Here is an 11,429-nt window from a genome sequence, read left to right as displayed (position 1 = left end):
GACGAGACCCAAGGTCCTGTGCAAGACACCTCACATTTATAGCAGCTTCCCTCTCATGCAAATCTATACCAGATTCAAAATCTGTGTCTGTGTCCCTTGGTCCTTTGTACTGCTTCTTTCTGGGTGTTGTCCTAATGCTGTTCAAAGAGGGTGTTTTCAAAAGAAGGTGCTTGCTTCTAACCCCCAAGGCTGTCAATATGTCTGCTTTTCTTTAGTGAGCCCACTTGACTAGTTTTATTATTCTTGGGTCTGGCTTCCATCCCCTCTCCAACTAGCTGTCTGAAGGTGCTTGCCTTCCAGGCCTTGCTCATTCATGCCTCATTCATTCAACAGGGCAATTGATTAAAAGCGGGGGGGAGATCTTATTCTACTCCTAGCAAAAAGACATTTTTTTTAACATTATACCAAGGCTCAATACAAAGTTTTCTATATAAGGATCTGATACAAAGTTGTATGAAAATAGAGGCATAATACAAAGTCATATGAAAGTTTTATGTGAAGATGTTTAATGCAGAGATTTATCTACACCTGCCCCAACAAGGTCATAATCTAAATTGTCAATGGTTTCTAAGTAGCTTCTACGGTGTTTTGGTTTACTTGTATGATTCCTTAGCATGAATAGGTGTGGTTGCATAGGACACCACCCAGTAAGGATAGCCAGGCAAGTACCAGTCCGGTGGCAAAAGCCTACCCTACCAGACCAGTAGGATGCCAGTGGCTTAGGATCCACTGGTTAAAAGTATTTTTAGTGTCTGATGCATATGGTTGTAGTGAACAGCCATTACTGAAACTCTAACAAAAATGAGGTACTTGGAAGCTTTCAGTGGCTACTTTAAAGGCTTTAATGTAAAATTACAATAAACCAGAACTTGATCATTTGTCTTATTTCCTAATTCCTTATAAACTTGTTCTAGGATAGTTAAGATGGCTGCTACACCCCAGTTTGCCAATCGATATAGAAAGGATCTGAGCACAGAAACGCTTAGAACAAAGGTTGCACGCAGGAAGTCACTGATTCAAAAGGAGAACAGACACAAGCAATTTGAAAGGAGCAGACAGTTTGGACTGGCAGATGTCAATGTCCAGTTATCAAAAGAGAGGGGACTTCCTAAACTGGACGAGACGAACGAAGTGTGCTCTCAGGAAAAGACCACAGCCAAACGGAGTGAGTAAAAGCTTATAGTACTGTTGAGCATTAAAATATTTCTTAAATTTCTTTAAGCTGGTTTTATGGCTGAAGAAGCTATATTTGCAGTCATAGGGATTTAACTGTGTGTGGAGGAGAGCATTATAAATTGGATAATGGGAGATTTGAGTCCTTTGGTTACCAGTCCAGTTCTACTGACTATTAATTGGACTGATAGATAAGACTAATATACAATTCTTCCCTTTTTTCCCCCATTTCAGTGATCATGGTTCATTCTTCAACCTGCTTTGGATTTCATGCATATCTTATTGTGGGCACATTTTATTGATTCCATTTATAAGCTGCCTGTGATTAGTAGATGTTTTAATAAATGATTAATGACTGCAATAAATTGTCTAGCCAGCAGCTCAATCATTTGCTTATATCTCTGGCTTACAACCACCTATAACACATACCAATGTATGTAAAATGCTGTGGAGAATGCAGGAATGTTTTGGTATTATTTTTGAAAATGTGTGACTCAGTTTACCCACTGAGTGGTGATACTTGCACCCACACTACAAAGTGGTGCTGGTTAAGAGTGTGGAAAAGAATCACACACCGCTAGCTGACATAGCTATACTGGCAGAATTCCTGGTTTAGACAGAACTGGGTCAACAGAAGAATGCTTCTGTTGGCTTAGCTAATGTTGCTTGGGGAGGTGGTGTGGCTATGCCAGCAGAACTCCTTCTGTTGGCTTACTGTGTCTCAACCAGAGGCCGCTGCTGGCATAGCTATACTGGCAAAGGCTCAGTAGTGTAGACAAGCCCTTACTGTAAGGTTGATTCCAGCTCTGGACATATAGCTGGATGTCACAGAAGGTGCATCTACACTGCAATAAAAAACACGTGGCACTGAGTCTCAGAGTTTAGATCAATAGACTCGGGCTCATAGAGCTTGGGCTGCAGGGCTGAAAATTTCAGTGTATGGGTTTGGAACCACCCTCTTAAGCATAGTTTTGGGTCCAGGTTCCAGCCTGAATGTCTGCTTTGTAATTTTTAGTCACCACAATCTGAGCCCAAGTCAGCTGCCACAGGCCAGCCGCAGCCATGGGTCTTTTATTGCAGCGTAGATGTACCATAGACTAAAGGGTCTAGGTTGGAACAAGGTATCTTAACAAGAACTGGCTGGAATTAACACATATGAATGGCAGACCCAGCAACTGGGCCATTAACTCCTAATGACTAGCAGCCAAGAAGAAGTTACTTTCCCCAACTCTGCAGGGAAGCAGAGTGGAGAAGTCCTGGGGAGGAGATATGACGATATCGTGTTAAGTGCACTGCTGCAGACATGCAAGAACTCAGATACAAAACAGATTCCAGGAAGGTATAGCATATTGCAGCCATAGGCACCGACTCTGTAGGTCGGGGTGGGCAAACTTTTTGGTCCGAGGGCCACATCTGGGAATAGAAATTGTATGGTGGGCCATGAATGCTCACAAAATTGGGGTTCAGGTGCGGGCTCTGGCTGGGGGTGCGGGCTCTGGGGTGGGGCCAGGAATGAGGAGTTCAGGGTGCGGGACGGGGTTCTGGGCTGGGCCGGAGGAGTGGGGTGCAGGGAGGGGGTGAGGGCTCCGGCTGAGGGTGCATGCTCTGGGGTGGGGCTGGGGATGAGGGATTTGGGGTGCAGGAGGGTGCTCTGGGCTGGGATTGAGGAGTTTGGAGGGCGGGAGGGGGATCAGAGCTGAGGCAGGGGGTTGGGGCGCGGAGAGAGGCTCAGGGGTATAGGCTCTGGGCGGCACTTACCTCAAGTGGCTCCCGGAAGCAGTGGCATGTCCCTTCTCTGGCTCCTGCACGGCCAGGCGGCTCTGCACACTGCCCCATCCGCAGACACTGCCCCTGCAGCTTCCATTGGCTGCGGTTCCTGGCCAAGGGGGCGGCGCTTGGGGCAGGGGTAGCGTGCAGAGCGGAGCCCTCTGGCTGCCCCTATGCGTAGGAGCTGGAGGGGGGCCATGCCACTGCTTCCGGGAGCCGTGTGGAGTGGCCCCCAACCCTGCTCCCCGTCTGGAGCGCCGGAGCAGGGCCATGCTGCTGCTTCCTGGAGCCGTATGAAGCAGTCCCTGACCCTCTCATAAAACAGTATTATCAATCTGAACTTGTTGAAAGAGTATTTAAATAAAAAATTAAGACATTCTAATAAATACCTTTAAAAATTGTGACTTGCTGCTCTGACATTAAGGGTCTTTTTAACCAGGGAGAAACTAACTATATAGAACAAACAGTGAAACTGACTTGCACAATGCACAAAGTAAACTGAAAAACAAAAATATCTTTCATTTAGTCATCGTAGGTGATACTTATATCAATAAGTACAAACTTTTCAGATGAAAGTGTGATTTTTTTTTTTCCTCCAAGTTGACATAAGTATTTAATCTCTCACATAATCACTATCTGATTAGTTCTCAATTACAAAACATTTCAGTTTTTTGGCTGCTTTCACTTCTTTTAGTCTGACTTGCTATGAGATGTACAGATTCTGTGATTTGCTCCTCATTTGCATTAGGGTTGTACCTGAATTCCATTGGATGGATACAAGTTTCACTTTTATACTATCCGTATCCATCTGTTGTTCCTTGTCTTATACTTAGATTGTAAACTCTTTGGGGCAGGGATTGTCTTTTCCTTTCTTGTTTGTACAGTGCCAAGCACAACTGGGGCCCTGGTCCATGACCAGGGCTCCTAGCACTAATACACAATAAATAATAGACACCCTTAGCTGAAACTTGTAATGCAAGCACAATCTCAAAGTAAACAGTGAGAGCAACTTTCTGCTGCAATTCGGCATCATCCTCTTGTATCTTAAATAGGAGAATTCTAAATATTTATCCAATGACTTGTGTAACCTTCCAGGCAACATTAGTATTCTGGTCATGTTATACTGTACTCGCTCAAATTTTGTTAAAATATCTTCAGAGTTTTGTTAAATGTCCATTTCTGTCTTTTCATAGAACAAACTACAGATGCAGCCGTCAATAAAAGTGAAAATGAGCGCAAGCAATTGCTCCAGCGCTACAAAGAGGAAAAAGAACTTCGAAAACTAAAAGAACAAAGAGAGAAAGCTAAACGGGGAGTGTTTAAAGTTGGGCTTTACAGACCTAATGCACCTGGCTTTCTTCCATTTGTACCACAGAACCCAGTGATAGTCAAGCCAAAGGAGAAGGTAATGAAGAGTAAAATTTGTACCGGTCTTCAATGGCACATGTTAAATAATGCTTTAAGTTTTTTTCATTGTTTTATCTTACAGTAAGAAATTAATAGAGATTATACATATCATTTTTACTAATTCAAAGACAGTGGACTAACTTCATCACTGGTGTAACATTAATGGCGTCAATGTTATACCAGTGATGACTGGCCTGTTTTTTTATAAACAAAGTGGAATAGATTTCTATGATGTATAAACTTGCATTCTTGAACTAGGACAGAAGCACCTAGAGCAGGGGTCGGCAACGTTTGGCACGCGGCTCGCCAGGGTAAGCCGCGGCCAGCACATCGCTCGCCCGCGCCGCTTCCCGCCGCCCCCTTTGGCCCAGGACGGCGAACCACGGCCAGTGGGGGCCGCGATCGTCCGAACTTGCCGCGTCAGCAGGTAAATAAACTGGCCCGGCCCGCCAGGGTGCTTACCCTCGCGAGCCGCATGACAAACGTTGCCGACCCCTGACCTAGAGCTAGTCTGCACTACAAAGGCTTTGCCGATATACCTGTACCTCTTAACGGAAGGGAGGAATATACCAGCAAAAGTAATTCTTTTGTCAGTATAGTTAAACCACATCCCCAAACAACATAAGCTATAATGCAAAAGGAGTCTCTTGTTGGTATAAGATAAGATGCATCTACATGGGGTTGGTGGTTACATAGTGCTCTCAGGGATGTGATTAACTAGCATAGCACCGCAGGCAAATCTTTGTAGTATACACCTGTCCTTAGTATGTCAAAGCCTTTTCTTCTTAATTGCTGCAACTGGGGAGAGGGGAAAGGAATATGCTAACTTCTGTTTCTTTGGGGATGTGTCTAGGTTGCTCCTACTTCTTCTGCAAGGATTACAAGATCAAAGGCAAAGAGCCAAGTGGAACAAACTGTTATGTCAGTTAGATCTCAGCAGTCCATGGTTTGTCTTCTGTTTTTTTTGTTTACAAATTGGGAGAATTAGATGTGCGTAATAACTGTGAATGTTGTAATTCCTTTAAAATCCCTAGTTTTGGGTCACGTGTACTTGCATTCAAAACTTTATTGCCGAGCTGACAGTTCTAACTATTGTAAACAAGCTTTACAGATAAGGGTATAAACACTTGCTTATAGTTCCAGGGAGCTGACTGATCACACGGTGCTGCCTGTTCTTGCATCCACCTGCTAAATTGCACTAAAGAAAACTAACTTAGTTCTGTATCAATCAAAAATAATTTCTTAATATTGTTTTTTCATAGAAAACAATTGCTCTACTTACCCCAGGGATGACATATGATCACAAAGTAGAGGTGGTTCATGAGACAATCCAATATCTGGTTCTCACTATCAAAAATTTTTTGAAAACGCCTGTACTAGCAAATAACATAGTTTACAAATGTGTAGGATTTCTTTCTGTATGCAGTGTAGCCATATCAGTCCCAGGATATTAGAGAGCCAAGGTGGGTGAAGTAATATCTTTTATTGGACCAACTTCTGTTGGAGAGACAGAGAAGCTTTCGAGCCACACAGAGCTCTTCGTCACAGACCTGAAGCCACAGACCTGTGGCTCAAAAGCTTGTCTCTCTCACCAACAGAAGTTGGTCCAATAAAAGATATTACCTCTCCCACCTTGTCTCTCCAACTTCTTTCTGCTCAGGTCATCTTTACAAGTTTTAAATTCCTCCTTCTCCTACCAAGTCTTTCAGTAGCCATTATGTTGGCTTGGAGAATTGGTGAACTATGATGAGCCTTGCATACAGATCTTTGAAGATAAATAACCTTTCCTAACCTGTATTTTCTCATTCTACGTTACTTTCTGGCTTCATGGCATAAATGGTTTGAGGACCACCCTGAACACTAGGTGCACCGTAGGTGTTTACTTCTACAAAACAGGCCATGGATTTTTATCTTCTTATACAGTGGAACAAGATCTCTTGGTTTTAATGTCTCATTTAAAAGGTCCTCACATGTTACATTGCATACTACTCATTTAACCTTCTAAAGATGAGGGATTGAGTAGCCATAGATATAGATCCCAGCTGGTCTCCAGGGAGTCTAAAATAGCAAATCTGATGCTTAGAATGCTAACCATTCCTTTCTTTCTTCTGCATATTGCTTTGCTAATTTTCAGTGATGAAACTAGCAAATGTGTCAACTGAGCAGTTGTACAATCTGAAATGAGACCCCTCTTCAAGAATTGTAAAGACTGACTGTATGCAAGTATCCCACTGCAGCACTGGACCTTTGGAGTGATGGGTGCAGGACCCAGTTCCGTTTTATTTTGTCAGCAAGAATGAGTTCAGAGTTGTTTGTCTTGCACCGTTCATGCCTAACTTGATTATCACTTAATACTTTATTAACATCAAAGAATAAACTCTCTCTAAGTTATACTGTGTGCTGTTTACTTGACACCACCTTCTGCTTCGTTCTGACTTGCTTCTTTATGGACTAGAGTACTTTGTGCATTTCAGATGCAGTTAGTTCTGATATCTTTCGTGACTAACTTTCTCTGCTTTGAACAACTCTTCAAGGTTGAAACATTACAATACCGTCTTGCTGTTGGTTTAATTGAATGTTGTATTTGGACTATCTACCTTTTTTGGGCACTATCTGTATACTTTTGGGGGCAACTTAATTTGAAATAATCTTTGAAAGTGGTCACACTTTGACTCTCTAACAATCTTGGCTGACATAATGTGAACTTACATTTGAAGGATCTCTACGCATAACTTTCACTCTATGTACTAAAAGTTTTCTGAGAATTGGCATCTAACTTGCATTACATGTGCATAAAGGTCCAGCAGAAATCAGTACCCAGTTCAAGGACTCGCTTCACTCTTCACCCATCCAGTTGAGAAAGGGTCAGAAGTATAATGTAAAATTGAGAGACGTGTCTAAAATGAGCTGTTTCAGTTACCTCAGTCTCTCATTTTAAACACTTAAAATCAACGAGACACTAATCAGGGCTTTCTAGAAGACGTACAAAGGAAGTATGAAAGATGGGGAAAGAATTAGTCTTGCTTATTTTTAGAAAGGTGAAGTTTCACAAAATATACCTTCTTTGTAGATCTATGCTGACCATGCTACCAATGGGCATAGTGTGCGCCCTACCCAAACTGGACGCAGACAGACATGTGCAGACAAAGTGACTGAAAAAAAGAAAGGTAGGAATGTAAAATGATTTGGAATGTGAAAGGGGACACTGGGTTAAAAGGTCATAGCATTGGGGCATGGATTGCCTAGCATACTACTAGCCATGGAAAGGTGAATTTTCAGTCTAATTTACTTTTTTCCTATTTGCATTGTTTTATTTTTTTACACTTCCCTCTGCTTGAGCAAAATGGACTGCTCAGTTTCACTTTGTGAATACTTCAGGGAATGTTATTTTCAAATTGTCCTGTTAAAGCTAATGAAAAACGTTGCTTATACACTTTGTAAGAGCCTGTGCTCCAAAAATAACTTGTCCACCTGATTTCCATTTGAGTCCACACTTTCAGCACAACCCAGGCAGGACTTCCCATAGTTCTTGATCTTTTAACTGAGTCATCTGTAGGTGTGCACCCTCCCCAGACCAGTAGTACCTATGCCGTCCCTCTGTTCAAAGGCTAGATTTTTTTTTTTTTCCCCCCCAACCACAGTCAATGAAGTTGTGCCCATCGGACCGACTTCAGCCATGCCTGATCTCATGCAAAGCACTCCAGCATCCCAGCACCTCTCTTTCTATATCCTTTGACCATTTTTCTTTCTTTGGTTGTGCCTTGAGAAGGATTTCAGATTAAGGCTGTTTTTTAATTTGACACTGGCTGTAGCTTGCTGCATGTTTTCATGCCTCCAGGGTTTCATTCTCTTTCCCTACGTCCCTATTATACCTTCTCTTGCCCTATGTTGCGGCTCCATTGTATAGTTAGTGCATCTCTACCCAAATCATAGTTTGCCTTCATGGTTTTGGAGCAAACCTGAAAGTTCTAATTATTGTGAACAATCGGTATGCGAAATATGCTCACCACCAGTAACTTCAGGATAGGTTTGTCAAAAGGCTTTAATACAGCCAGGTTGCTATTATCCAGTCCAGAGTAGGTTGCAAATTAGACTGGCAAAAGAAGTGAAATTTTTACCAAAAAGGCTGTTCAAACCAAGATAATGTGCAAATATAGGGGTTTTATTAAGTAATGTGGACAAAAATATCTGTCCATACAACATCTTGTCATTGAAACAGAAAAGCTTTAGAGATACAGATGTTAATGTAGACACCATGTTTTGCAAGTGCCACACATCCAGTGTAGTCATTTTCTGAAAAAGATGTTATAATGTGTGAATGAGTTTGTTCAAACAGACGTTCCTAAAGTGGCTCAACACTTTGAAAAATGGTTCTGAAGAGAGTAGGCTTAAATGGCTTACAGATTAAACAATCTGCCTTGCATGCCGGAGGCAAGAGTTCATACCCCTGTGAGATATTAGGGCAATTAGATAAATGTGGCTGTATTTGGTACTGGTTGCGTTGGTCACTGGTATAATGTGACCCTAAGCAGCCACATACATTAAGAAATTATTCTTGCTGACAATATCTGTCTAGTTACTGGACTGCCTGTGTGATGGCTCCATACACTTTTAAAACATGCAACATATGTTTTTAGAGACAGTGATTTCAGAGTAGGCACTGGTCCTTAAATATCCCTGTGATATTGGTGCCTTAAATACCTTAGATAATTTGTGTATAATTTTCAAACTCACTTAAAAATCTCAGTAGTTGCCAGCATGGATTGTTGTAAATCGCTGATTTTAATTATTTAAATCCGCAAGTAGCAAACGTTGATTTAAATAATTGATTTTAGTCATGCTTTCTATTAGTACTTTAGTTATTTTCTTAAAAGGTTCATAATTTACTAGATAACAATCTGAGTAAAAAGTCAGTTGTCAAGCTGCATTTGGAAATTGTAATTCAATTAAAAACATGCACAAACAGCATTTTAACATTAAATAAAACCACCTTAACTGTGTTGTATACATAAGGAAAAAAGTGAAACTAAAAGTATTCCTACTAAGCTTTTCTGAACAAGAGAGGGGGGGGAAGTACTCTTATTTGGGAAAAACAAAATACCAACATTGACTCCATTATAAAGATGGAAAATGATATAGATACTTCGATACATGACATATATTACGTCATTTTTTTAAAGCTTGACCTCAAAAGTTACTATGTTTGTCCTTGATTCTGCTTATAAAAAGCAGCCTTTAACTTGTTACTTAAAGTGTGTAGTAGAAAGGGCATGTAGATTCAGAATATTTTTTATTTAAATGGTTTTAATAGGTGATAGTAAATATAGGCCTTAGCATCGTTTGTCATCAATTTAATTGTAAACCGATTTATTTTTGTTAAAAAGCGTAGAATTTATTTTTTAATAAATCAATAACTTTTATCTACTCAGATCCTAGGCTAAAGCTTTGTGCCTGAAAAGTGTATTCAAAGACTTATTCTTAGAAGAACGATGGCTTTGTGGTTAAGGCACAAGTTTGGGACTTGGGAGGTCTGGGTTTAATTCCGAGATCTGCCTTGTACTTCCTGTTTGAGCCTGGGCAAGTAACTATCAATTCCGTGTCTGTAAAATGGGGATAATATTCACTTTTTCTTTCTTTGTCTGTCTGGTCCATTTGGATTGCAAACTTTCAGGACCAGGGACTCTTACTATGCATATGTACTGTGTCTAGTGCGATGGGCTTTGATCTCAATTAGGGTTTCTAAGCACTGCCGTAATACATTCTGAGGCTTTGCGCTGTCTTTGGCAACTCAAAGCACGCTCCTGTTGCAAGGATTGATCTCTGCCCTCAGTGCTCTGTGAGCATTAACTGCATTAGCATGGAGAAAAGTCTGGCGACCTGCATCTGGTGTTGATGCCAATGCATTTACCACTGGCTTTTATAAAACCAGAACTTTGGGCCTAAATTGATAATATCATTTTAATGTTGCCTCCTTGCAAGTTATGGTGAAATAGCCTTGGGAATTATGATATTCCTTGCAGTGGTGATGCAACCTGAAGTCCCTACAGCCTCAAATGTAAGAATCACCAGAGCAACCTCCGCTACTCTGACCAAACAGATGTCAAAGCCAGCTACCACTATGAGTAAGTGAAGCAGTAAGACTCCTATATTCTTGGTATTCATAGAAAAACTATTTCAGCTTGTACAGCTAAGACTTAGTGTTCAGAGGTGGCACAGAAAACTTAGTATCAAACTGACAGACAGAAAGGAAGGGTCTAAATGTGGAAATCAGTAATTTCTCTTATGAAAGAAGGTCTTGTAATTGCAGCCTCCATTTCAATGTTTAACTCAATATGCAAAAGTCGACAGAGAGTTGGGGGAAAATACAGCAATATGGAAGTTTTTATACCTTATGTTAATTAAAGGCTGGCACACTTGTGCTTTTTCTTATCTGGCTTAATGTCATACTAGTTGGTTGTATAACCATTAAAAGATTTAGGTTATAAATTATCTCTGTCTAGTAACAGAAATCAAAAGAAATACATTGTCTGATGTTGGGGCTGCTCTCCATCTGTGTTTGTACATTGCCCAGAACAGTGGGACCCCAACCTTCAGGGCTCTGAGAGAGAAATGTTTAATAATGTTATCCCTTCTTGTCCTCAAGATAGCTGTCAGAATGTAACACTTTCTTTCACGCTGCCCATTACGCATGGGATGTACCCCCTGAATTAAACAGGCCACTACCACTGTTGTGATCATATGGATGACTAACATTAATCCTAGTATGTCCATGTGGCAAGAGGAAAGTAGATCAAATTCTGGACTCAAAACTATTTGACAATGTCACTTCAATCTTTAAGGAAATATTGCAGTGTTTACTTTTAGTGTTCTGTCGTTTTATCTGGGGGAAGCTGGAGTAGTATAATTCTTTAGATATTTCAGTATTAGCCCTATAGGGAGCTAAAAATCATTTAAAAGACTAACAGCTTGTGTTTTGGAGGGGGGGGGAAATCTGATATCAGTTCTTGGTAGCATGGCTCTCATCATGCTGCTAAATCCTAGAGCATCTTTTTGTATAAACTGTACAACTTTTCTTTAACTAC

At 41.0% G+C, this 11,429-nt stretch overlaps 1 protein-coding gene and 1 non-coding gene across 2 annotated transcripts in view; both read left to right on the top strand.

Moving 5' to 3' along the window:
• The first annotated feature begins 924 nt into the window (after window positions 1-924).
• The window catches only part of DLGAP5 (DLG associated protein 5), a 49,187-nt gene continuing 38,682 nt past the window's right edge, over window positions 925-11,429 (top strand). Inside the window, exons 1-5 of the mRNA XM_065403095.1 lie at window positions 925-1,165; window positions 4,134-4,345; window positions 5,201-5,293; window positions 7,418-7,514; window positions 10,368-10,469. Of these exons, the coding sequence (XP_065259167.1) occupies window positions 925-1,165; window positions 4,134-4,345; window positions 5,201-5,293; window positions 7,418-7,514; window positions 10,368-10,469 (745 nt within the window). The remainder of the gene's footprint in view (window positions 1,166-4,133; window positions 4,346-5,200; window positions 5,294-7,417; window positions 7,515-10,367; window positions 10,470-11,429) is intronic.
• On the top strand, window positions 8,824-8,957 carry LOC135878816 (small Cajal body-specific RNA 14). The gene has a single exon (XR_010561422.1). It is a non-coding gene; the product is annotated as a small Cajal body-specific RNA 14 (non-coding RNA).

This window comes from Emys orbicularis, chromosome 4 (assembly GCF_028017835.1).
Source record: "Emys orbicularis isolate rEmyOrb1 chromosome 4, rEmyOrb1.hap1, whole genome shotgun sequence".
Classification (NCBI taxonomy): domain Eukaryota; kingdom Metazoa; phylum Chordata; order Testudines; family Emydidae; genus Emys; species Emys orbicularis.
This window is presented reverse-complemented; position numbering and strand designations above follow the sequence as displayed.